The 27,743-nt window shown below is 44.3% G+C and overlaps 1 protein-coding gene across 6 annotated transcripts in view; it reads left to right on the top strand.

Annotated features, from left to right (window-relative positions):
- The window catches only part of TNFAIP8 (TNF alpha induced protein 8), a 110,146-nt gene that overhangs the window by 62,303 nt on the left and 20,100 nt on the right, over positions 1-27,743 (top strand). Inside the window, exon 1 of one of the 6 annotated variants that reach the window (XM_033111141.1) lies at positions 11,990-12,246. The exons of 4 other annotated variants lie outside the window; for them this stretch is intronic. In XM_033111141.1, the coding sequence (XP_032967032.1) occupies positions 12,216-12,246 (31 nt within the window). In that variant the 5' untranslated portion in view covers positions 11,990-12,215. Of the gene's footprint in view, positions 1-11,989; positions 12,247-18,896; positions 18,920-27,743 lie in introns of those variants that run through there. One more of the 6 variants, XM_033111140.1, reaches the window with a different exon arrangement.

The following is a 27,743-nucleotide window of genomic DNA, read 5'->3' on the forward strand; positions in this document are numbered from 1 at the left end:
CCATAGCCTTTGTTTAGTGGAGAGGAGATATGTATTCTGTACAATCTGTTTTAGAAATATTCTCATCAAAAACTGTGAGCTTTATAAGGAGCAGCGCTCCCTTGAAGAGCCCCAGTTATACAGGAAATTGGTCTGACAGAAGAGGCTCCAGCGCATACCCACAATGGTTGTCCTACTGAGACCTCAGCCTCAGATGTGTGAAGTGGAACTCTTATCTTCCCTCTTGCCACACCTGTTCTTCCTCTGGACTTCCCCTTTTCTATTAATGTCTGGCTCCCTCGTCTCCAAATCAGCCAGGCTCAGAGCCGTTGTGTCAGCTGAGCCATCTTACCTGTCTTCCTGCTCTGTATCCCTCTTGGAGCATTTGGCATGCTTGCTTTGAAATACAACAATTGTGCTCGGCTCAAGCACAGGCTTCCTAGTAGAGAGAAAAGCAGCATGGAACAAGGTCAGAGGACCCATGTTCTAGTCCCAGTTCACACTCAGTCCGAGCTAAGTGACCTTGGGCCAGCAGCCACTTAGTTTCTCTGAGAATCTGTATCCTCACCAGAAGCAAATGGAGCCCATAATACCTAAGATTCCTTCCTTATGTGATTGTTATGAGGATCGATGGCAATGTATATGGCTCCACTTCCAGAGCTAGAAAGTACCACCTTGCTGAGATGTCGTAAGGGGAGAGATATGTCCCGTAATGTGCCTCGCATAATATCTAGTCTGTAGTAGATACTTGAGAAATTATACTTATTACTGATAATATTAAGATAGCTTAATTTAAACACATAAATTGTTTGGCTCTACACTGGGTTGCTGGTTTAGAATTTGGGGCTGTGGCCCATTGGAGTACTTCCTCTGCTCCCGATAGCAGGATATTTGGGACAGTCAAGGTGCTGCCTTTTTATAGCCACAGGTTAATTTCGTCCATAAGAAAACAGAGGACAAAATTAATTAGCTTTGTATAATGATGGATCCCAAAGTGGCTTTAGAAAACACAGCACATTGTAAATGCAAACAGCCTCTGAGGGGAAGGTTACTCCCAAGAGACTTGCTTAACAGAATGTTTATCGCCTGAGAGAAGTTCATGCCTTGAGTAAAGAAGTGTCTGGAATTCCCATCTGGGATTTATTAGTGTGTGTGTGTGTGTGTTTGTGTATATATATATATATATATATATATATATATATATATATATGTATTCAGGTGGTCCAGTGCCGGATATTAGTCCTTGATGTAAAGGAAACAAAGTTCCCACTTTGAGGATGGTGAGGTGGCTGCTCTTTTCAAGTGGGCGACTGCTGCTGGTACCTTCTTGGCCCTGGAAATTCCAAAAGTGAAATGGAATTGTATTTAATCCATCCCATGGATGGTTGCTAGGACAACTGTGGTAGGGCTGACGGGTGGCTGGTAAGGTTGCCTCCACAAAGATAAGCACAATCCGTTACTCGAAGCCCAGTGGCTTCTCCTGGGGATGGTTGCATTTGCTCAGCACTCTGTATGAAGATGTTAAAGGAAGTACAACCGTTCTCTGCATGTTATAAAACAGACGGGTTGCAGCTGTCAGAACTATTTTCTTCTTGGCTTTTTTTCTGATAGATTTTCTGGTAAACCTGGTGGATTTATGGATTGGTGCAGATGACGCGCCTCATTTCTCCAGATGCGATGCAAATTTTCTTGTTTTCTTTCTTTGAAGATAGCAAATATTTACATACACAGTTTCTTGTAATGTACTTTTTGGGTAAGGGCAAATTAAGCTCCTTCTTATATGTGGTCATGATTCAGTATCACGCAATGATTAAATGATTATTTCATTAATTATATAGGGCCTTCAAAGTGTTCAGCATGTGTTCTCTCTAGAAAGAAGGGGAAAAGAGCACCACTTGTATTTTAAATAGCTTACAAATCTTTCTCAGAAGATAATTAACATCAAGATGGTCAACTTTAAGTATAGTAGGAGCTCCTTGTGGAAGTAGAAGCTCACCTTAGGCTTCATGGAGGGGAACTGAGGCCTGAGCAAAGCTTTGGGAGGGGAAGAAAAAGGGTGTAACAGCAGAAGAAGTAGACCAGCAGCAGCTGCTCCCAAGTGTGGCTGTACAAGGGAGGTGTGTTGAAAGTGATTTCCAGTTAAGGAAAACACATATCCAAATTTCAGAATGATTCCTTGCTTTTGGAATCATTCATACCCACGTGTGGGGGTGCCCATTCATGATTTTTCCAGTCATAGCGTCCTTCACGCTCACTTGCATTGCCCTTGCTTTCTTTGGGAGAGACAGGTGGGTGTTTCAGCTACCGTCCTGGGTGCCTTGCCCACAGCTGCTTATCTCTGCTGCCTACGTGGGTGCAGGGACTGAGGTAGCCAATAGGTGTGGCAGGCACGAATTAGTGTAGTTCTAGCCTTGGGGGGCACTTGAATCTTCAACCCATGTTCCCATGTAAGGGCCTATGTGTGTATGTGTCGGCCTGTGCCTTCGGTGATGAGGATTCTCCTACACAGGGAGCCTAGGGGACCATCCAAGCAGACAGGCCCTAATGGCAGCTGGACACAGGGAGACTGGAGCAAATGTTCCCAGGGTTCTTCACTCCTGGCGCCCTAGTGCCTCTGTAATTTGTTCATGTCATTTCTAGGACAAAAGAACTACCTAACAATTTCATTTGTGAAGTGCTTAGGTCCAAAGGACTTATTATTTGTGTACTGATAATTTTGTAGCCATGTGAAAAAATAATACACACCAATTGAAAGATTAAAAAATAATGTTTTTATTTCATTCTTCACCCCAGTTATTTCCTAATGGAATGTATGTACCTGTTGGGCCTTGCATGTTTCAGTCAGGATCCAATCAGGGGACAAACCACAAGATAATTCGGACGGGCAGTTTAATATAAAGAAACATTAACTAGCAAAACAGAATGGCCGCTCCTCAAAAAATTAAAAACAGAATCACCATATGATCTAGCAATTCCACTTCTGGGTATGTACCCAAAAGAACCAAAAGCAGAGACTTGAACAGGTATTTGTTCACCCATGTTGATAGCAGTATTATTTCCAATAGTTAAAAGGTGGAAACAACCCCCGTGTCCATTGACGGATGAATGGACAAACAAAATATGGTATATACGTACAATGAAAAATCACTTGGCCTTAAAAAGGCCACAAATTCTGACACATGCTACAACCTAGATGAACCTTGAGGTTCACTATGCTAAATGAAACAAGCCAGTCACATAAGAGAAAATGCTCTGTAATTGCACGTAAGTGGGGTACATACAGTAGTCAAATTCTGAGCCAGAAAGTAGAATGGTGGTTGCCAGGGAAAGTCGAAAGGGAGCGGAGACTGGGGAGTTAGTGTTTAATGGGTACAGAGTTTCAGTTTCGCAAGACGAGAAGAAGTGATGGTAGTGAGAGTTGCACAACAATGTAAATGCACTTAATACTATTGACCCGCACACTTGACAATGTTTAAGATGGCAAATTTGATGTACTGTGTATTTTACCACAATTAAAAATAATAACAAGAAAGACAATAAGCTATTAAAAAAAGAAAGAAAGAAATACGACTCTTGATGAGGGCTGGCTATTAGGAAGCAAAGAACAGAGGAATAGCAAATCCAAGCAGCAGCCAATTCCATCGCGTTTGAGATAGAACTCCAAGCACGAGCTTCCTTCTCTACCACTCCAGAAAGGATGGCTGGCTCTGGCTCCTTGGATGGCAGAGAAGTCCTCGTGGTGCTGTGCTGGTAGAACTTGCTGGAAATCCACCCCCTAGGATGCTGGGGAAATCTGTTTATTGGGAGGTTTCTCCCTGGGGGCACTCTGCTACAAAACCACCTGAGAGGGAAGCTGCTGGAGGCTGGGTGGTGCTGCCCACAGGTCCAGCAGGAGCCGGCTGCCTAAGGAGGTGCCCTTGCTGCAGGAAGTGGGTGCTGAGGTGGCCTGTGTGCTTGGAGGAGTTTGCAGCAAGACCACACCCGCACCAGGAAGGGAAAGTTCTTCCTGTAATGTCTCCACGGTACACTTTACTGACCAAGCTTAGAATTGTACCAGCTGGCAAAAGAAAAAAATACTTCAAGTCCTATCTTTATTTTCTCACAGCAGGTAATGAGGGTGAATTTGGAGCTGTGAGGCAATAAATCGATCACTGGCCACCTCACGACTTCTCAAACCTTGAAATCAGATTGGATCCCACTACCTTAATTTGCTGTTCCACGTTACTTTCACACAATACTTGCTTTTTATCACAGCAACCACCAACAACCTAGCTTTGCAAAGAAGTGATGTCATCAAACAAAATATGGCACAATCTCATGTTACACTGTGAACTAGCTTAATCTACTAATTCATGTAGTGTCTGAGAGATATTGAATAATGCGATGTTTCCCTCAAAATTTAAAATATCCTGCAACACCCCTGTGAGTTTGCTGTTGTGCCCTGAGGGACAATGGCACACAATTTGGGGGTCTTGGGTCTAAAATCGTGAGTCTCTTTCAGCAACTCAGACCACACCGCTCTTAAGATAGGAGAATCTAAGATGTGATTTGATTAAGAGTATAGAAGAATCAGGTGTAAAGTAAACATTGTGTGGGGTCAATATTATTTTTGAAAACCTCTTAGGAAGTTACCAGATTGGAGAATAATATACTACCTTCCAGCAAGTATAAGACTTACTGTATCAATGTCTCCTTCAGCATTGGAACAGGTTGCTGTTTCTTTGGGACCAGATGAAACAGTTGGTTTGTCTTTAGAGGCACTTTGATTTGAAAAAAGTACATAGCCTCAGTCACAACGTTCACCATCAGGGCCTGAGATGCTTACAGTGTGAGGGGAGATGCAGAGACAAGAGTCGGGGAGGTTACCAGCAAATTCCTCTCCTGCTTACTCTGCAGCATAAACTCATTCAATGGGAATGGTGGCTTGACGTACCATTTAGAGTCTTATTTTTCTCTCTCTCTCTGTCTGTTTTGGGCTGGTTGTACATAGTTGAAATTGAGAAAGTTACATGGCATGTGATGGGACTTTGCTGAATTCACTAGTAAAAATTCTGTTGAAATAGATGTTAGATTCAGAAATTAGTGACTTTTTTTTTTTTAGACTTCTTCTGTTTCTATTAGGAAATGAATGGGCTTAATAAGACCCATGTCAGGGAGGTAGTCAAGCACACTGTTCATATTCGCAGTTTTCTAGAAAATCCATTCATTTTGGTGATGTCTACAGTTGCGTAAATCATAACTCTTACATATTTCTGTAGCTCTTCTTTAAGGAGACGCTGAATAACTTAAGTTTCATAACCTGACCTATTCAAATGGAAAAACTTCTGATCCGTGCCTCTCTTCACCCCCCTCCCCCACCAATGCTGTTTGGATAAGTTATGCTTTGGTTCACATTTTTACCACCTGCTGAGTTTGCCTGTTGAGTTTCAGCCTTGGCTGCTTTTTTACCTGGCAAGCTTGTCCAGCCCTGTCGCTTTGCCTTGCAGACGTTTCTGTCTCCTAAACAGTGACTAGTTGGCACAAATGTTAAACTTAATAGAGATTCTACCCAAGTCAGAAACCCAATGTAAAAATCAAATTATGACAACTTGGAATGCCTGAGACTTTCAAACAGATCTCAGACGAGGAGTCTATGGTCCAAATTCCACATATGGAGCACTAATTTTTGTTTTCTTGTGGATTTCAGATTCTGTTCAGAAACCCGAATAAAGCTCTTAACTGCTCAGATACCATCAAGCAGGGCCCGTTACCCACCCTGTCTTGGCATCGGTTTCTATCCCCTTAGAGTGAGCACATAGAAGAGAAAAGAGATTGTCCCTGTTGCTGCATTGACCAGAGCTGCTGGCTTCTGAATTCTTCGCCATAATCAATAACAGATGTGTGGCTGGCACTGGAAAGTTGCATAACTGTCTCGCATTGCATTCAACTGCAACCCGCCAGCCAATATGGTGGGTGGGTGGGGGTCTCCACTAGGCTGTGAAAAAGAAAATTCACTTACAGATCTATGTTTATCTTGTCACACAATTATTCCCTTGCTTTAAGGAGCAAAGGCAATGGTTAGAGTGGAAATAATTCGACAATCACTCCCCTTAAACTTGAATTTCCGTTCATTAGAGGGAGGAACTTTCTAATGATCAGAAAGGAAATGGGGCTGTCACCTAAAGGAGTGAGCTTCTGTTAATAGAGGTCATCAGGGAGATTCTGGATGAGTGCTTGTTGTCTGTGATGTGTTAGGAGATAGCTTCGCCAGCCAGGTGGAGGATTAGAGTGACCTCTGAGGTTCATTCTAAGCCTGAGTTTCTGCATCTATGATTAGGGATCACTTTTTCCTCCCGCTTTCTAAAGGAAAGCCAGGGATTGGTAGGTCAGATGCGACACCGTGCCTTCTGGGCCCAGTCTCAGCCCTGCCTCTCTTCTTCCTGGTGAATCCTTTGTGTAGTCTTTCATGTTTTCCCCATCTAATGGTGACTCCGTTAACCTGGGCACAGTGAAGAAGTTCAGCCATTTCATTTTCTCTTTCACTCACTGGACCACACACATATCTGTGGTGCCAGCATGTAGGGCTTCCAAATAGATGCTCCATGGCTTAAAACAATCTGGCCTTATTCACAAAAGTATTTGGGAAAGCGATGAAGGGGGACTTTTGTAGTTTTCAGTGCTTTGTCAAGTTCTTGACTCATTTAATTTGTGTTACTACCCTGTTAGATAAGTGGCATTATCTTCATATACACAAAGCTCAGAGGTGAAATGGCTTGCCCACTTTTAGAAGCAGAATGAGAGAAGAATGAATAGGGAAAACAAAAACAAAACATCCTCGTGCAAATGAGGGAGTGCTTACTGGGCTTACGGGAATCAGGCCCAAGTCTCCGAGATTGAGCCTGGGGTTCTTTTTCCTGCCCATGGCAGCCTCATATCAGAGGAGGGTTAGTTTGGGTCCTGAATGAACTTTTAATTAAAAAAAAAATTTTGTAGTTTCATGTACCGGAATAAATAGAATCTATTGAACTTACAGCTGATTTAAAGCACTGGATATCAGAAATGGAATAACTGTTTGAATAAGCATTCGAACCGAGCTATGTGAGCAGTCTATGGCCAGCTCAAACTCTTTGGAAATCTCCCGATATGGAAATCGCCGAGTTATTCTTCTGCAAAATAAAGGGCTTGAAGCTTACATGAGTAGTTTATAACAGAGTGAGAAAGTCTGGATATAGGACACATGAGGCCAAGACTGTATTTACTGTAGTCTAAAGAACATTATTAGTTTTGTGACCTTGAGCAAATCATATAACCTCCCTTTCTTTACTTACATGTCTGTAAAATGGGTATGATGACCCAAGGGAGCTAATTGGGAAATCTGAGTAAAACCTATATAAATGGAAGGCTTCATTGCTAAGTAGTATAAAAGAAAGACCACGGGTCATAAATTCTTCAGATAATGTTTTCAGACCTGATTTTGAGAGAGAGAATGTGTGTGTGTGTGTGTGTATATATTTAATCATCTGCTGAAGACTTTTTTAGCAAGGGAGATTTCTTAGGAGAGAAATAAAAGTAAACAGTAGAAGCTTAGGAAACAACTGCATCCAGATGTGTCGTCCCCATGAGTGTGCTCGCCTCCACTTGCTCCACTTCTTCCCGTTCGCTCAGAATTCTCCACTCACACCCCGAGTACCAGCGAGCATGGGGGTTGTACTGAAGATGTAATGAGGACACTCAGGAGAGGGCTTATCCATAACAGACTTCAAACTCCCAGGCAGGGCCCTGGGTGGCAGCTGTCTCCCTCTTCCATCTCCACACTTACCCTCAGGGTTCTTCCTTGAGTCACAGCAGTTCTGCCCCATTCCCTTGCTACCTGCAGGCTCCCCAGCTCACGCCAGGACCCAGCAATCCACAAGCATAAGACCTTTTCAGGCTTAGGGCTTGGCCACCTGAGAAAGTGCATAAGTGACCTGCACTGTATGAGCGTCCCCTTCTCCATTCTGATAAATAAAACTTTCTCGAGGCAAGGAGAGCGAGATCACCTGAGCCAGCCAGGGACTAGGGAGAGACACCCATTTAGCCCCATCTCTCTTTTGGAAGGTTAAATGCAAGCGTGTCTGAGGAGGATGAGAAGACTGCAACACCTGCAGCCCCAGCCAAGTCAGAGCAGAACACAGATTCCCACATGTGAGGAGAGAGATTGAAAACTCACTTTATATGTATGTAGGTCATGGAAGTCTTCAAAGCCTTTCAAGGGTACAGCCATCAATAATACAAAGTTGAGGAAAGCCTCAAAGTCAGCTAGAAGACAGCTACTTTTTATACCAAGTATAAACAACTCTGTGTTTTTTACCCTTGACCTAAAATGTTATATGTACTGATTCAGTCTCTTGTCAGAAGGGTAGATATAAACAATATTGATGAAATGATGGTTTCTGTGACCTAGGTGGTTCTTATGACCTAGAAGCTGTACGTGTGTGACTAATTTACAGAGATGCTTAGTATTTTTCACTGCCGAGAATATACAACAGTCTTACGAGCAAGCAGAGTATGTGATGCCTCCTGGATGAACTGCGACCTTCTCTTCCCAGTTCTGCTGGTCTTTTCATATGTGTGAGCCTGAAAACTTGCTGACCTCCCCTGTTCTTAACAGACATCTGGGTAACTGGAAGCAAAAGCCCCAAAGCCCAAGCTTTTGAAATTTTTTCTTAAACAGCTTTATTGAGATATCCTTTAAGAGGAGACTTGTCTCAGCTGTTCTGTGGTGAAGCTGCTCGGTTTGGAGGTGGTATTTGTTACTAAATCTTCCTTAGGACCAAGGTCACCTGGAAGGTTCCGTTCTTTAGGTCGGTGCCCAAAGTTAGCAAAATGATAACCAGTAAGCTCCACGTGAGCAGGGCCCCTTTACCTGTGCACATGTCAATATTTATTAATGACTGACTGAATGAAAAAACCATAAGGATCTTAGCCAGCATGTTAACTCTCTCTCCCATCTTGACACAGAAGGTGAGAGATTCATTCTTAGACAGGGGTTCAACATAGTATTTAAATGCAGTTTGGTATTAAATGAGAAGCGTTGCTACCTTAGTTGCTATTTTGTATCAGGTTGTCTATCATAGATCTGTTGGTATGACTTCCAAGCCCGTTCCAAGCTGCACTAAGAGATGGTAGTGTTTCTTGAACATAGGAGAGTGAACAGGCTCCACCTACAGGAGATAACAAATCATTACGGTGTACTGGAGCGTAGTCACTAGGGAAAGTAACTCATCCCCTTTTGAACAAATACAGCGTACTATCAAGTGACGTGACCGACCTAGTACATATCAGGAAGCTGCAGAAGACCAGGGAAGCCCCAGAGAAGCGGCTGACTTTGTCACCATTTTGCGGGGGGGGGGGGGGGGGGGGGGGGCATGGGCCAGCGTGGTTTGCCCAGTGCCAATGGCTTTGAGGTTACATGGACTAGGCAGGATCATCCTTGTCCACATACAGCCCTTTAAAATGAGCCAAACATTCCTTGCATGTGAGCTAGACCAGGGCATTAAGTTTCTCTCCAGGTTTCCTGAGGATCATGGTGAATGTTCAAAGATCGCCCTAGCTGCTGAAATGACTCTAAATTGAATTTCAAGGCTGATGTGGCAGCATTTGATCTGTTCATTCATCAGTTTTTCTCCTTGGCTAACCTGAGTAGGGCTGAAGGCCTTTTTGTGAACCAAGTGGAAAAACAAGTAGGACATTAAGTGTGTGTATTTTAACACACCTTATGTGGTTTGCGTATAATTAGACTTGCAAGAGAACATTTAATAAAATAATTCTTATGGGGGCATTTTCTGAAAGAAGAGGTTGAAAGGGAGTTCTGCCTATGGTGGATGGGGCCCGGAATTTGGGTGATCTGAATTTGCATAGTCATCACCTTGAAAAGGTGTTGCATCTTACTCCAATTATAGATGAATGGGAGCTAGTTTATGTATGAAGAGCACAGCCCTGGTAAGATCCTGCAGGGTTCCCAGTGGACATCTGTGGACATCTGGGCTGCTGTGCGGACAGATGGTGTGTGTGTGGGTGGGCAGCTTCCAGAATGTCCTTGCCCTGCACAGGACAGAAGGGGTCGCTTCTGACTGCTGAGGGTGTATCTGTTTGGATTCGCAATGATCCTTTTGTCTCCTCAGACGTCTGAGGTTACTGAATGGAGGTACACATCTTAGCGGCTCCTAACCTAGGATGTTTGCCAGAGGTGACCTTGCAGTTAACTGTGACTTTCAGGAGGGTGCCTGCAGCCCGTTACCCTTTTGGTGGTGAGGTCAGTTTTCCGGAGGCTCTACAATATTGATATTTTCCAGATGTTTCTCCTCTTCTCTATTCTCTGACTGGCTATGTCTTCCTCTCATCATCCCGCCCTTCCAGTGAAATTGAGATAAAATTCTGCTTGGAGTCTTAGGCATGTTAGAATCACTCAGCAGTTGGAAGTGATTTAATATCTGGGCCTTATATTAATCTTTATAATAGCCTCCACTGCTTGTGAATAGCATAAATAACTGTTTTTCTTTTTTCTTTTTTAAAGTTTATTGGGGTGACAATGGTTAGTAAAGTTACATAGGTTTCAAGTGTACAATTCTGTAATACATCATCCACAGACCACACTGTGTGTTCCCCACCCAGAGTCAGTTCTCCTTCCATCACCATATATTTGATCCCCTTTACCCTCAAACAACTTTTTTTTTTTCTGTTGAAACCCATTGTTGAAATAAAACCCAAGAGTATCTTTTATAAAAGTTTATTTTTAATGGTGCGATAGTTTATAATAGTCTGTGTAGTACTTTATGGTTTTCAAATCACTTTTCCTTATATTACCTTATTTAATACCAAACATAAATCTGTGAAGTAAATAATATTTTTCATCCTCATTTTCCAGATGAGAAAAGGGAGGCCCAGAAAGGTTAAGTAATTTGCCCAAAGTCATAGAAAAATAATAAATGGCAGAACTAAATTTTAATTCAGGCTCTTTAAATCCTCTTCACTAAATTTATCACAGTGCCTGCCCTCTTGTTTTTTTGCCCACATAAAAATGGGAAATTAGGAAAAAGAAAGCGGCTGAAAAATAAGTTTACTAAAAGAATATAACTTTTCTTACAATTTCCTAATCGATATTTCAGGTGTATGATTTGAGGACATTCATCTATAACTGGAGTAAGATGCAACACTTTTTCAGTAAGAGACAGAAGACGAGGGCTCGTACTAACTGTATCTCCCAAATGGAGAAATGGGGGTGGGGGTGGGGCTCCTTCTGTCAAGAGGCAACTGGAAAAGGAAAAGAATTTCTCAATCCTGAACAATTGGTAATAAAACTAGTGCTCTGCACAATTTCACCATAAGACAGGTATATCGGTGACAAGCTCCGGTCCCCACTTTGAGGGAAAAAACAAGGCTTTACAAAGTGTTCTCCAAGCGAGGACGGCCCTTTGGGGTACCTCCGGGGCAGTTAGCTCACCTGGACTGGGTTTGAGTAAGAGTGCTCGCCCAGGTAATACTGAATGAGTTGGCCTTGTCTGCTTTTCCCACGCAAAGGTAGGGGGTGGAGCCCGCCCCTACTTTCTCCAGAAGTGCCCCCACCCCAGCCCCGCCACTTGGGCTTGTGAAGCAGGTCCTTCCAGCCACATGGACCAATATCCACAATATTTTCCAACAAACAACGTTCACAACCTAGCAGCTTTACAATCCTTAATTTTGGGCGTTTACAAGACAGGGAAAGTGAAAGGAGCGTCGGAAAACATAACCCAAAGATTCAGAAGCATTTCTTTGACTGCCTATGTATTTATTATTTCTGTAGAACTGTAGCGCGCGCTGAGCTGAAGCTGTTTTGTTCTTTATCGCAGATGTATTTCACTGGCTTAGCCAGTCTCAGCTACTTACTCTTGCCGCCAGCACCCCTGTGCCCGGCCTCTCCCGCCTTCTCCTCACCTGCGTGCGCCCTGGCCCGCCAGCCTCGCCGGGTGGCCTCCGCCCTGCGACAGGCTGGGGCGCGCGCCCCGGGGGGCGGACTCTAGCCGCCCAGCGGAGACGCGATTCGTCACTCTTGCAGAACTTTCCCCCTGAAAAATCCGTGCACCACAACCAGCCCTCCCTCCCCGGGGAGGTTTTGATTTTAGTGGCTTTCCTTCCTTTTATTTTCCGTCGTGTTTGGGGTTTGGCTGCGGAGTGAACTTGCGGCGGGTCCGAGTGCCATTTCAGAGGTAATCGGTCCTGCTGCGGGTTACCCCGACACCATGCACTCAGAAGTCGAAGAATCCAAGGAAGGTATGATTTTGATTTCTCTGGGGTCCGGCCAAGTTCAGCGGAGGAATGTGGAGGAAGGGTGTAGCAGGAGAGCAGATGCGAGTTTTAAAGTGAGCGGTGGGTACTTTGTCCGCTTCCCCTGCTCCTTCGCAGCTCAATTAGAGCTACAGATGCCGGACGCTATACCCTCCTTACCCCCACACCAGTTCAGAGGGGATGGGAGGAAGAGTCGGATCTAGCTCAGCCAGCCCGACTTTAGGCTGTTTTTCAGATCTCTCCTGGAAACGGAACGGCCCCGGTATTGACTCCAAGAATGCAAAATGTGCTCAGAAAAGCGCTGCCTGCATCAGGACAATCGATATAGCCAGATCCCCTGGAAGAGCCCTCAAAGTCGAGAGTCTCTTGAATAGGATTTTTAGAAGTTGGAAATGCCCTGTGTTTCAGGCTAAAAGGGGAAGCTGAGTGAGGGGGAGAAATGAAAGCTCTTTACTTGGCTGATACCCCCACCACCGCCACTACCTCTTGCTGGCTTTTCAGCGGTGAATTCATTTTGTTGGGGGCTTTAAGGGGGCTGAGAGCTGATGACGGGAGCCTTGTGCAGCTTGAAACTGAGGAGAGTTTGTTTCTAACTTTGCCAAAGCAAAGGGTTTCATTTACTCCTAACAGAGAACGGGTGACAAGGCTGGAAAGGCTCCAACCAAAACACAATTATACCCTGGTGTTAGTTCGGAGAGTTTATTTGTGCGTGAGTGTTTGTATGCTTTGTTTCCTGAAACTTTATGTATACAAAAGTCCTCTTGTAACTGGGGGTGGGAGTGGGGATAGTTGCGGAAAATTAGAGTAAGAGAGGAGAGAGAGTACACGATGGTGAAATTCTTTTCTTTTTCAAGTTGCCTCTTGACAAAACTGGTAAAGTTCAAGTCAATCACTGCTGCCCTGGCAGCCTGAGAAGCAGAAAAGAGCCCACACTCCCCCTCCGCCCCTCATTTCTCCATTTGGTAGATATCAGTTAGTGAGAGCCCGTGGAACTTGTCCTCTTCTGTCTTTTACTGATTGTCCTCCCAAAGCGAAGCTTTGTTTCCTAATGTCGTCTCTGTGGACTGACGGTTACCTTCTTTTGCTGTGTGAGGGAAGCAGTCAATAAAAAAGAGGTTTGTTTAATAGAAGTATGGGCTTGGTGTGAATGAAAATGACAGCCAGGAGTGTTGTTTTTGAGCTTGATGTGGAGCTTGGGGGTTTCCTTGCTGTGACCTCTGGCCGGATGGAGCGATGTGCCATGGATGGTTTTCTTTTCTATCTTTTTAGCAGCAATTTTTATAATAAGTCAAAAGTAGTTGAAAGAAGGCAAAAGGGGAAGTGGGCTGAGAGAATCCAATGGTGAACTTTTGTGTCGATGATGACAACTAACACTTAAACTGGTATTTTCTCCCAGGCATGTTTTTCCTCTCTTTTGGGAAAAAAGGTTTGGGGAGAAAGTAGAAAAACAGTATCCTGGAGTATATTATACCTTCCTCTAGCAGGATCCACATCCTTCCCTCCGGCCCAACTTTCTGGTTGTAAGCCTGAAAACTGGAGTGTAAAGAGGTCCCTTAATATCTGCCCCCTCCTGCTTGTTCCTCACCTTGCCTCCACTTACTGTCTTTGTTTACATTCTCCAGATCTGCAGCAGAGGATCCGGCCCCTGTAATTTTTACAGAAAGCCCAGAATGTTTCTTTTCAAATAACCTGAGGTGCTAGGGATGGCAATTAGGGTAGGATACAGAATAACTCTTGAGGGAGGTTGATCAAATACCTTTTTAACAGATGTAATCATTGTAGCTTCTGCCAGGAAGTAAAGGATGTGTTTTCATGTATATATGTGTGTGTTTTGTGTGTATGTGCGCCTGTGTGTCTCTGGCAGTTCTTGCAAGGCTGATTATTGGCTGAGATATAGAACCATTACTCAGATGTCTCGGAAAGGAGCTATGTTGTGTAAATAACTCAGTTATCTTACTGATCTTTTTCCCCTCTCCTTGTTTTCTTTTTTTTTCTCTCTCCTGATAGACTTATATATTCATTCAGTGTGAGATCACCTTGAGCTCTTCACAATGTCTGCATGGCAAGGAAATTGTCTTCAGATGCTTCATGCCTGATTTGCTGTAACTGGAGATACTTTTAAGTCATTATTTTGAATCGCAGCGCGAGACTAGTATACTTTGTTTGGGGTTGAATCTGAAAAAAATATCAAGTCAGATCCAGAGGTCCTTGGAGGCCAACAAATTTGTATATGTGAGTGAATGGAGAAGCAAATGACTGGGGATATTGTTAAGCCATCACAGGTTGGAATGGACTTGACTCCGTGCCAGGAGTGCTGAACTTCCATCCTCAGTCTATAGCCACCTCCTAAAGAGTTGATTTAATTTTGCCTGCTTACCAATGAATAGGTGATTGTGCTTCAGTATTAAACAGAGAAAAATAATCCAGGATTCACGTTATTAAAAGTGAATAAACTTAAGATACGCAGGCATCAAATGAATAGGGAAGCAAGAGAAATGAAAGAAGGAGCCCACTTTATTGCCCTTGAAAGGAAGGATAGCAACAGTTTCCAGGGGATGGGGTCTCCTGAGGAAATAGGTTGATGGCCCCATCTTTGGCATTTAATTGCCTCTTGTAGAGGAAATTACTTAATTATGAAGTAGGAAAAATGAATGGTAGTTGAGAGCTCAGAGGACCTTTTTAGTGCTAACCATCCAGGGATCCAGGGCCCCTCTGTCCTGGTCTTGAAGCTTTGGTACCAGAAAGCGAGGAAGTTGTTAGGAAGGGGTCGCTTTGTGAACCCTTGGGAGAGAGTCTGGGGTTGCCCTTGAGCGAGTTGGGCTCCTTCTCCTCTGGCCGTACTAGCGTTTCCCGCCACCACCTCACCTAGTTCTCTCACGCCTCATCAGGTCTGCTCCTTCACAAAGAAAACAGTCGCCCATTAGACAACTCCCTCAACTTCCTGCTCCCAGACTGACAGACTCACCTTCACCACCCCCACCGTCGGGCTGTCTGTGGAACAGGTGTGTGTCCTTCCTACTGGAGAAGGTCACTCCTTGCAACTCGGGCTCCTCACGTCAGTCAGCCCCATTTCCTTGGCTTCTTCCTTTCTGTGTATAGACATGCTCAAGCTCCCCACTTCGGGGTGTTGGCACGTGCTGGTCTTTCTGCCCGAAATATCCTCTGCACCTGACCTTTTTTCCTGATCGGCTGCTGGTTGGAGGCTTTTTCTGAACCTCCAACCTGAATTTGGATCCCTTATTGCCATTCTCAGAGCACCTATTGTTTTCCTCAGTGGCAGGCAGTCACCATATTTGGAGCATCTCTTCTCTAAACCACAATCTCTTAAGGGCAAAACCATCTCTGTTTTATTCTCTGTGTCTCCAAGATCTACCCAGTATGAAGTGATCATTCAATCTTTTGTAAAATGGATGAATGATCTCCATGTTTAAAAGGCAGTTCTCAACACTTTGTCCACTTTTAAACATTTATCTCTCCTTTAAAATGAACCCTTAAAAAAAACCTTTTGCATGGTTCCTGCTTTCTCATTCTTTGCCATCCCTCATCCCACTGAAGTCTCCACTGAAATTGCCAAAATCACCAGTGATTTCCCAGGTGCTAAAATCACCACTGATCCAGCATTCATAGTTTTGCCCTGGTCTTACTTGACAGTTTTTTTTTTGCAGCAGCAGCAGTTGACACTAATCCTAAACTTCCTTGGTTCCTATGACACGACACTCCCCTGATTTCCCTTCCCTGTTCTACCTGTGTCTTTCTAATCTCCTACACCTCCAGCTTGGGCTCTTCTCAGAGCCACCTGTACAGCCGGCAGCCTGTGAACACCATGCTTTGAATGTCAAATAGGTACCTTCCATTCAACATGTCCAAAGTGAGCCCATCATTTCCTACTCTTCACAAATTCAATCCTCCTTTCGTTTCTTCACTGAAAGCATTGCTCTCTTTTTGGCTTCCAAACTTTACGTCTGCAGGTTGTCCTTGACCCTGCCTTTTCCTTTGTCTTCACCTTCCACCTGGTGCTTCATCCTCTTCTTTATGTCCCTTGCCCCTGCCTTGGGTCAAGCCCTACGCATTTGTCCCCTGGTGGGTATAATAACCACCTCTGTTATCAGGGTTCTTGGTTGCAAGAGATGGAAATCGATTCCTGCTATCACAAGCAGAAGAATTTATTGGAAATATATTGGGTAGTTCACACAAAAAGGCTGGAGAATTAGCCTCTGAAAGTGCATTAGGAGATGTAGCCAAGGACATTCTCAAAAATTACCTGGTAAGGACCTCGCCATGGCCTTCCCCTCCTCTGTACTTTTCAGTTCTGTCACTGCGGGGATGCCAGGTATGGCTGAATATGTGCTCATTCTCGACATTCAAACATCCCAGAAATAAACCATCTGATTCATCAGTGCTAGAGTGTGTACCTGCCCCTTGCTGCCTGTGGGAGAGGGAACTTCTGGTTCCAGCTTTGAAAGGGGAAGATAGGAACCTGACTCCTACCACCACTTGCAAAATGAGGACTTCTCCAAAAATAGGAAGGGAGTTCTGACATGGATCATGGAAAAGGCAATGAATATCTACCATGCCACCAGACTAGTCTGTCCAACCCTAGAGTGGCCCTGTTCCTTTACTTTCTTGTTCCCTCCACAAATGCTGTTTCCTGTGTTGGGATCGCTCTCTTGGCTCTCCCCAGGTGGGTCACATCACCAACTGGACCCGGTTTGGAGTCGCTGCTCTTTTGGAGAGTTCCCGTAAGACCCTCTACTTCCCTCAGCTGCACCATGTTTTCATGTATTATGGTTACTAGTTTGCTTTTCCTTTGCCTCCACTTCATTATGAGGTTTTTGACAGTGAGATTTGTATTTCTTTTCTGAATCCCCAATGTTTAACGTAGGACCCAATAAAGCATTATCAACTTAATTAATTTAAAATGAGTTTACATGATGTGCAGAAACCTTTACTGCTTAGAAGTCTGCTAGCCTCACTTTATAGGAATAGCTCCTTCCAAACCTAGTTAGGGTTGCTTAAATTCTCCACTAAAGTACTTTTCATGGCAGAGGGAAAAGAAAGCATGTGTCTTTTATCGCTGGGGTCAGGGACCAAAGGGTCTTGCCTTGAAGTCTGCAGAAACGATTTTGAAGCTAAAATATATTGAGCTCTTTCAGACTTGGTGCTAAGGATCTGATTAGGTATATTAACTCATTTAATCCTTATGTAATAATCCTCTGTGTTAATTGCATGTAAAATGTAAGAAAAGTGCGGTTCAGAGAGGTTAAAAACCATACTGAAAACCACAAAGCTAGAAAAGGTAGAATCAGGATTAGAATGGAGGCCGACTGACCATAGGACCTGAGCTTTCAACCCTGATGCGATACTTCCAGGAATGTCAAAAGCTGCCCTCCCCATCCTCAGGTAAGCTTGGCTCTCAGGAGGATGCTCCCTGTGGTCCTGTGTCTGTACCGTAGTTTGAGAAGCCAGGAGTGGAGACACCAGGTGTCTTGGTGGAGAAAGAGAAGAGCCCAGTCCTTAGCTCTTTCTGTGCTGCTCAGGGCCACCCACAGGGAGTCATGAGGGCATCGCTCTAGCCCTGACACAGGAGAGCTGGGAGCCCAGCAGGGCTGGGGAGGAGGTGCCTGGAGCCCGCTGCAATGAGCGGGACCCGAGTACCTGTGGGGAAAGAGAGGGACCTCACTGCCTGGGGCACTGGCCAGCTTGAGGACAGCGTGTAGACTCCCCTGGTCACTGATGTGAAACGAGGCTCAGTTAATGTGTGTGTTATGTTATCACAGCTGGGTGACTTGGTAGCGTCCACTGGGTTTCACGTTTCTTTAAAATCTGCAAGATGTGTATACACGAGGGAGTGAGTCCCAGCACCGTTGTGTTCCACTCGGTTGGTTCATCATATCTCCTGATAATACATTAATTTCTTGGGAATATCAACAAGCATTTGCCCTCTCAATTATAGCCCTCCTCAGATTCAGTGTCATTGAACAGGCACCTAACCTGTTCCTCAGCATTTCTGTAACAGTTTGGGGCTCCAGGTTACCATGAGTCCATCTCACTGTAGTCTGCCGTAACTGGGTCCCCAATTCCCCGGTGGGTTTTCAGGAAGCCCATTTTGATCTGTCAGCTTGCCAGTCAAGTGACTAAGGTCAGCCAGGTGCCAGCATAGAGGTATGCCTGAGGGCTGCCCCCCCAAGCACATTGTACCAACAGGTCACCTGGTAGAACCTTCCAGGTACCTTGTCGTCCTGGTCAGCATTGCCCCACCTGCTGGGGATTGTAACTCTCCAGGGAGACAAAAAGTAGAGACCTCCACTAAAAATAATGGGACCAATACCTGGCAGAGTATTTATCATAGAAAAATTCAGTGGTTTCATGGTGGTGACTTACTAATATCCTCTTCTATCATCAAAAAGCCCAGCGGTATTACGTACGAACTGCCGTCCCATGTCGCGTGCTCCCCGTTTTCGCCTCGCGCGGCGTGGCAGCTTATGCGATAGCATTCACTGGTAAGCATTACTGTACTGGTTTCCCCCTCTTCCCTCCCGTCCCCAGCCCTTGCTTCGCAGGGGGCATGAAGAGGAAGGGAACTGACGCAGTGGTTCAGCTCTGATGATAGGCCTGGCACTGGGTGCTGCTGACCTTGATGTCACCTCTACTGTAAAAGGTACAGCCTGTGCTCTACAACACTGGACATTGATGTAATTATGTTTCCTTTTATGTCGTCATTAGCCTTGGCGTGTGGGGTGCTCCCAAGGGCCACCAGTGGACAGTCCGGGTAGAGATGTGTGCCCCGCTGTCTCCTTTCCAGTGGATGTCACTGATCACCTGGCATCGCCTGGACCCCCAGCTCCGTACGCTTATGTGTATTTGGGCCTTTTCTTCCTCAGTTCTGAAATTTTTATCAGGCTGAGAATGAGTCACACCTTTCTTGTCCCCAAATTACAAATCACGATGCCATGGAACAATCAGGGTAACATGGCTCATGAATCTTCCTGGCTGTTGATAATCCAGGAAGTAGCCAACAAGTAGGTGGGTGAGAGAATGCAGGTGGGCCAGAAAAATCTCAGGACCAGTGATTTCATTTCAGGATAATTCAGGGTCCCTGGGTTTGCTACAAACTGTTTATTTGTCACCAGTTCCTTCTGTTTGAGAAAGATGCTTACAACTTGGGAAACAATGAGATGAGCATAGTTGCATACCTCTTCATTTAGTGGATTGTGCCTAAAAAGACTGTGGAAGCTGAATTTTAAAAAAAATCAAATCACTATGTGTATCTGTAGTATTTAAGGAAGACCTGCTATGAGAAATCTTTTGTAATTAAAATGACTCTCTGTAACAATACAATTAGAGTTACCATGATTTTGAGTTAAAAGCAACTTTGCAAGTCCTTTCATCTAACCTCTTCAGTTTAGAGACGAGGAACCAAGGCCCAAAGAGGTGATGTCCAGGCACTTTTTAATACCCTCGTGTCTGTTTGGTAAATAAGAAATTTTGCAAATGCAGGTTTTAGCATCCTGGATTTTTGTATGCGATCTCCTCGAAGCAGGACAGACCCAAGCTGGCTACCTTTGGGGTAACTTTACAAAACTTAAATGGAATGGTTGAACACATGGCAGTTTCGTATTCCACCTTCTTCTCCATGTAAAGACGAGGAGGCATTGTGAAATCCACCTTAGCTCTGCAAATAGATCCTATGAAATCCTTGGTTTTAGAAGTGATAGACCGAGTGGGAGGCAATTCACCAGTGAGCTCATTTGTTTTCATTCCTTTGAGAACATCCTGCAGGAAAATTAGCCGGTGAGGGTGCTGGTTGGGCAGGGGCGCGCGTCCTTGGGGAGAAGGTGTGCATGTGTGTGGGTGGGAAGGGAGTCAGCCTTCAGACACCGGACATGCTGTTGCAGGAGCTGATGGGCACCTCATAGCCTTGTTTTCCCTGGAGCACTGCAGGCCTGGTGCGTCCTGGGAGTCAGAACGCGTTCTTTTTCGGGAAGTGGCTGTGATGCAGCAGCCCACTGTTCCCCCAGCCCCCGACAAAGATATCTGAAAGAGCAATTGCTTAAAGTTTGTTCTAAGGGATTAAGAACCTTGAAGAAACGTTAGATAGAGAGCTGTAGTGTGTCCTGAGTGACTAACTGCTGAGTGAGCAGTAAATGCTGAGGAAGTCCTAGTCTGAGAATCTGCAAGTCTGTGCAAAGCCTGTGTTATTAGGCTGGAATTTTGTGGTATTTATGGTTTTAAAGATGCATGGAGTTTGTATTTGTGTATGTAGTATTATCTGTGGACCTGCGTGGAAGTAACACTTGTAGTGACAAACAAGATTTAATTTCATAAATAACTGTGAGCAAAGTTTCTTCCAAGGAAATGGTGAAACAGAGACCATTAAACAGAAAGCCCTAAGTGACCACGATAGCTTTAGGCTTCTGAAGCCTTAAGACCTTATTTGCCCAAGTCATGGTTGACTGTCAAGAACAGACTAAGCAACTCACAAACTTGCCTGCCCGTTTGACAGGACATCTGTGCTTGATGCCAGCTCACCTGGCCCAGGTATGTGTTTTCATGTGTCCCACTCAGCTAGGCTGAGGCGCTGGGGGCCAGAGGTGTCCCGGAGGCACAGGCCATTCTGCTTGCTATGGACAGTCCAGTGTCTACTTCCAGGGTGTCACCTCTCCCTCAATCGCTGCTACCTTCCCTGGGCTTTGGGTACTCATAGCAACAAATGTAGACTGAGTCAGGACCTCCTCTGCAGAGCCTGGGGAAACAGACATGTGTCTGTGTGTGTGTGTGTGTGTGTGTGTGTGTGAGAGAGAGAGAGAGAGAGAGAGAGAGAGAGAGAGAGAGAGAGAGAAATAGAGAGACGAAGGCCCTGCCCTCTAAGAACTTCTGGTTCAGGAAATCAAATATAGCACATGTGCATTCATAGGACAAACATATATGACAGGGAATATAGGATGAGTGCAGCTCAGAACATGAGACAACAGACCTTGAGAATCAAAAGGAGGGAGTATTCACCAAAAGTCATGGTGGGCCGCAGTGACTTCACAGAGGGGTTAGCGGGGACTTCAGCTTGGCCCTTTAGGCAAGAGGGGAGGAGAGGAGTGTGAAGGAAGGAAGTATACAGTAGTGTGGAGTAGAGCATTCATGGAGGGCATTGGTGGGCCATACTACAGTGGTTCATAGGGCCAGACTAGAAGCGAGGCTGCCCAGAGGGACACTTTCAGTAACAGACAAGGCACTGGGAGTGAGGAGACCAGCTCTACTCCTGACTTTGCCCTTGGTTGTCTGTGCCACCTTCAATCCCTGATTAGTCTCTCTGAACTTCAGTTTCTTCATTAGAAAAATGCAGGCATTGATAGTAGACGAAAGCGTGCCTGAGATACCTTCTAGGAGGGAAACACAATTGCTGTAAGGAGTTGGGTTTTGAGCTGGAAAAGAGCAGATGCAAAGTAGTATTTTAAGAATAACAAGCTGGGGTGGCCCGATGGCTCAGTTGGTTAGAGTGTGAGCTCTGAACAACAGGATTGCCGGTTCGTTTGCCACATGGAATAGTGAGCTGCACCCTCCACAACTAGACTGAAGACAATGAGCTGCAGCTGAGCTTCCAGAGGGGGAGCCAGATGTCTCAGTTGGTTAGAGTGCGAACTCTCAACAAGGTTGCCGGTTAAATTCCCATATGGGATGGTGGGCTGCGCCCCCTGCAACTAAGATTGAAAACGGCGACTGGACTTGGAGCTGAGCTGTGCCCTCCACGACTAGATTGAGGGACAACAACTTGTAGCTGATGGGTCCTGGAGAAATACCCTGTTCCCCAATATTCACCAATGAAATTTATATAAAAACAAACAAACAAACAAACAAACAAACAGAATACCAAGCTGACAAAAGCCATGGTCTAAGCCTGGAGAACAGTACTAAGCCTGGGTAAAAGAAAAGTGTGAATATCTAGTCATAAGGGGAGAGGTGACTCCCTTATATGATCTCTGAGGGAAAGACTGAAGAGAGAGGAGGGCTGGGCCTCTGTAAACACCCACTTTTACAAGGGAAAGCGGTAGATGCAACCAGTGAAGGGCAGAGAAATGGAGTAGCTCAGAAGTGGTAGGAGGAAAACAAGGAGAGAACAAGGGTTTTGGAAGCCAGGAATATGAGAGCTCCATGGAGGCCCTGGTCAGCCATGTCTGCAGAGAGGTTCTGTAGAAGTTGGCTTTGCCGTCTTCTCTTTGGGCCTCAGCAAAAAGCTGGGAGCCTAGGTTTGAGGAGCTTATCTGCTAAGGGATGAGAACACATCATGAGTATTCAGTCAGTATGTAGTGGGAATGAGGGAGGCCTGTGGGGCCTAGGGGATGAGCGCCCCAGCTGTGAGCAAGTGCCCAGCCTCCTGAGAGAGTCATCATCTGTCTCCCTTGTGCGCGCCTTCACGTCCTAGTTGCCAGCAGATCCCTTTCAGATCTCTATCTCCATCACCTCGGATTTCCCCCGGTGGCATCACACAAAATTAGTCCTGGTGCGTGAGGTGACAAGTGACTATAAGCAGGAGATCTAATCCAGCTCCTCATCCTGGGAAAAAGCTTTGACCACTCTGAGAATTAGAGAATTTTTTCTTCTTCCTTTTGCCCTTACTTCCTCTCCCCTGTGTTTTTTTCTTGCTGTGACAGGAACGAATGTCTTGGAAAACCGCTGATGCTTCTGCCAGGGATACCCTAGAATTGACACATAATTCTAGTCTTAGAAATGTGAAATAGGATTTGGGCCACACTAAGCCATTCTGAGAAATTTTTCATGTCTCCTGAGGTGGTAAGCCATTGTCACACTGGTGGAAATATGCTAGGTGGCTTGTCCCTTGTGAGAACCAATGAGATAATGCTTGTGCTGGATTACATAGCTTGACTTGGGAAATGCTGTATAGATAAGGAGGCTTCCAATCACACCGAAAGACAAAACCCGCCCGTGGCCTGCCTATGATATTTATACCTGATTAAGAAGTACTCATTTCAGGTTCTGTAAAAAGCAGGGAAGGATGGGCTTGTCCCAGGGAACTTTTTCCTTCTGTAAAGTTATTTGATAAAAGGAAAACATTACTGCCCTGACTGTTCTCCTTATTGTTAAAGCACTTCTAAAAACATTTTCACCTTTTAAAGGTTAAGATTAGAATTAAGTCAGTTATGAAATAGCACCCCTCCCCAGTATCACAAGTTGGACTCATGTTCTGCAGAGAAAGGAAATAATTAAAGGAGTCTCTCAGCAGAGTTTTCAAGGAGGTAGACTTGAGGGGCAAGTAGTACCTACTGAAAGAAAAGGAGAACTGGGAGACCAGAATAGCGAAGGAAGTCGAGGGATTGGCCATTTGGCAGGTTGTGACATTTCAGGGGACCAATGAGGAAGAAATAAATAGTGAGTGGGATCCAGGCCTGATGCAGAGCCTCCAAGGGAAGGGGTAGGCGTGTGGAGAGAGAAAGGAAGGGAGAAATAAGGAACTAGCTCTGAAATGAAGAGGAGAAAAAGTGTGCAAAATTAGAGAGGTGAGCAGCAGTAAAGAAGGTTAACTGGGATTAGAAGTTCTGGCAGTTTGTTTTGCTTGACTTTGTAGTTCTCAGGAGGTATGATTGTGCGCTGGTCTCCAGAATATGACACAGATTTGGAGTCCATGAAATAGTGGTGTTTGCAGGACACAGAAGCACTCCAGTTCTCAGGCAGGATTAACGCAGAGGCGCATAAACAAGGACGTGACATTGAGGAATGCAGCTGCTTTTCCAACTGCTAAATTGGGGCCAGTCAGCGAGGGCTGTGTTGTGTTGGCTTGGATTTCTAGTGACTTTCTTACGAGGTTATAAAAATGATTTCCTCAAAAGGCTTGCAAATGGCAGATGATGAATTAGAAAAGCATTGAATGCCAGCCTATGGGAGTCATTTCCAAGCTGTCAGATGGTTTGTGCCACCTATTTTCTGGAAGTCCAGTGGAACGTTTGGTGAATGGGACAGAGCCATCACTCCCTCCCATGACGCTGAACCTAACTTCTGGGGGGTTCGCTCGTTAACAAGTCTGATGGTAAGCAGACTCACTGAAGAATTTCAGGCCCAGGGTTTTTATGGGCAGGACTGGTTTAAATTATTTGGCTCACTCCACCGGAGCTCTGACGTGATGATCAAGCTGATAACCCTATAAGTACAAGAGAGATTACTTGTCATTGCTATCTATCCCAGCATGCTTTGGGGTTGCCTCCTCTGTGCATGTGGTTCAGGCATGGGGGAGGGGAACTGTTTGTTGTTTTTCTCAGCAGCGGAACTTTAGTTGGCTTGTTTCAACATGTGTAAGGGTTAATCAGATAAATTATAATTGTTGTTGGGAGAGGCAGTTTAGCTGAAGCCTAACACAACCCTCAGGGTTGCTGGGGTAAGGGTCATTCTTAAAATCTTTAATTGTGTTCCTTTCTGTCCAGAAATGGGTTCTTTAATGTAACACTATGGTATTAGACCAGTGATAAAGTTTACATTCCCGGTTTATATTTTAGTCCTCTGCATACTTGTTTCTTTAAAACGCTCAGACGGCCCTTCCTTTAAAATATACAATTGGACCAAGTTAAAAGGAAAAAGGAATACAATGATTTTGTTGAGACAGTCTGCAGTCTTCAGGCATTTTTGTAAATGAATATGTGGAATGTCCATTGGATTATTTAATCGTAGAGAGTGGGAGTGGGAGAGCTATTATAGTATTTGGTAGTGGTGTGCTAGAATATCACAGAAATTACCAGCAAATTGTCTCTTAAAGTAATATTGTCTGTTGTTTTCAATATTTTTTCCCCCATGGCACCATCTATCCCTATTCGGTGAAATAGTCAAACCTGTTTTCATTGTATATCTTTTAAAGCTTCAGTAAGCCAGATTTTTTTTAACGTTTGATGCTGTTTTTTATTCCATGAATGACTCAATTGACTAAATGCAGGCAGCTACTAAACTTGGCAGTTGGTTGCCATCATTGTGCCCCTGGACAGGAAGTGTTCAGTATAGATATGACTAACCAGTTTCCAGGCTTAAAAATAGGGTGGGGGATTTCTGGACAGAATAGGGCTTTGTCACTCATTTCAACATGTCTGATGCGTGTGAAGCTAAAGCCAACCACTTTGGTTTCTCATTTTTTCCAGGCCTTCACTTCACCTGACATTTCCTATTACACAGATTGAAACTTATTTCATGGTGCTGGTGTTTGGGTGTTTTTTTATTTTTTATTTTGATGGAATAAGAGGATATTTGAATAGTCGTGAGTATCAACTAGAGTCAGTATTCTCTTATTGCCTCTTTTATTTTTAGCTTCTTTTAAATCATTACCCTCCAGAGCTAGATAACAGGGAAATAATGTTCACTTGCCCATGTAGCACTTTACACTAAAAGTAGTGAGAATATGCCTGGACAGCGGTATATACTGTGTAACTTGTCTCTTTGAATCCAAGGCCTGCTTGAAGCAGCATTTCCCCCCAACACCCCCAAAAGTTACTTCCAGTCCATCTAGTGATTCTTAGATTACTTTTTGTCAGGTAGCCCTTTAGCAACTCAGGAAGAATTACACTATTTTGACAGATGCCAAAAGGTTTTTCATCATCTTGTTGCCTACAGATAGTGTTTCAGGACTTCAAGATAACTGCATATTTTTTTTTTCTTGCTGTCTTCCTAAATAATGTAATTCTCCCTCCTTTAATAAAAATGTTTTTTTTCTCTCTTATTCTAAGCAACATTTTGTTTTGTTTTGTTTTGTGGCTTTAAGACGTCTTAACACCACATTTTGTGGCAGTGCTAAATTAGACACTGTTTATTAGATGACAATGTCTCTAACAACAAGAACAAAAAAAAAAAGTGTTTCTTTTTCTGAATCCTTAACTCTGTGCAAGTGTTAGTCTATGAGCTTCTATTTGTTTTTCAAATAAAGAACTATGCCAGGGAATGATGATTTAAAGTTCGAAATGCATGCAAATATTTTTAGGTTGGGTTAGGGGAGAGTCAGTAATGATTCTTTGGAACAACTATGCTTCGTTTGCCAAAGTTAGAAATACATCATAAATTTATAAAGAACAGGGGTGGTTGCTATAATTGGGTTGAATGTGGCTGTTGCTCTGAATGCTTGTTGTCCCATGTTCCCCATCATTGTCTCCTGTGCTATTTTCAGGACAAGGCAGGACAGAGTAGAGTAGCCCCTGCTGTGCTTTGGAATAGAGCTTGATAAAAATGTAGTCTTTCAAAAATGCAGGAATCCTGTGCCCCAAATACCCTATACCTGTTCTGGTAGGATGCTTTTAGAGGAGAAAGGGAATTGTTTATACAAGCCAAACTTTGATGGAATGAAATGATTCCCTGATTTAAAATGTTAATCTCCTCTACCTTTGCAGTGATCAAGACTCTTGTAGTGGGAAGACACGTCTAATTTCTATGACGACGGGCACATTGTGGGGAAACAGAAAATGCTTCATAACCAATGAAGTGTAAGGATGGTCATATGGCCCAGAGGGTGAAATATTTTGCAGAATTAAAATCTTTGCTGTTTTCATGTGATTCATGGGTCATCCAAACATTGATGATGAGCCATCCTCTGGCCTTGCCGTCTGGTTTTTAGGTACAGGAGGGCATTGTACTTGATGGGTGGCTGTACCATCTATGGTGTCAGCAGTCAGCCTAAACCAAAACGGCCATTCAGAATGTACTGTGCATATGGGTGGCATCGAAGAAGGCCTGGTAGGACCTTCTTCTTGCTGGGTGCCTTTGAGGCCATGTGGGTGATACTCAGCGTCCTAGCGGTGTTTTGAATCACAGTGGTTGGGCCTAAGCTCAGGGCAGACCCATGAGAGGGCTTCAACCAGACCAGGTCTGTCCAGGCTGATGGGGGCTGTAGCAGGGTAATGTCTTACTTCGTTGAAAAGTGATGGAAACTGGAGAGTTGTCTTTCAAATTTGGGTCAGACCGGCTTTATTATTAAAACACTTCCGGCATATCTTGTGGGGCAATGGAAAAGAGAGTGTTTTAGGTGCAACTGTGGTCTTTCAAATGCCTGCTTTTTCTCTTTTTTCTCCCATTAGTTTTTCTGTTTTGCCACAAAAGCCTCTCGCTGTTTCAGTGCATTGGAATTGAACATCTGTGGAGGTCTTTCCGGGTTCCAGCCATTGGGACATGGATCATCTCAAAGAAGCTTATTACTGTTAAGTCTAATTTAAATAAAAAGCAATTTTAGGAGTAAGATTAGAGAAGAGAAAACTGTTACTTGATTGGGAGACAGAGAAACTGTGGGTGAAGTAAAGGAGGCTTTTAAACACTACTTAATGCTTCAAAAAACTAAAATCTCAGCTTTCCTTCATTAGTTTATACCTAGATGATGAGAAATGGGCTTTATCACACTTTGACAGCAAATTAAAGGCCTCAAGCCTCTTTAACTGTGAACATATGCGCTCTGAAGTTCTATCAAATAATAGGTGATAGAGGCAAACTACTGGTCAAAATGATCTCTGTTGTGCCTG

Source organism: Rhinolophus ferrumequinum, chromosome 7, assembly GCF_004115265.2.
Source record: "Rhinolophus ferrumequinum isolate MPI-CBG mRhiFer1 chromosome 7, mRhiFer1_v1.p, whole genome shotgun sequence".
Classification (NCBI taxonomy): Eukaryota; Metazoa; Chordata; class Mammalia; order Chiroptera; family Rhinolophidae; genus Rhinolophus; species Rhinolophus ferrumequinum.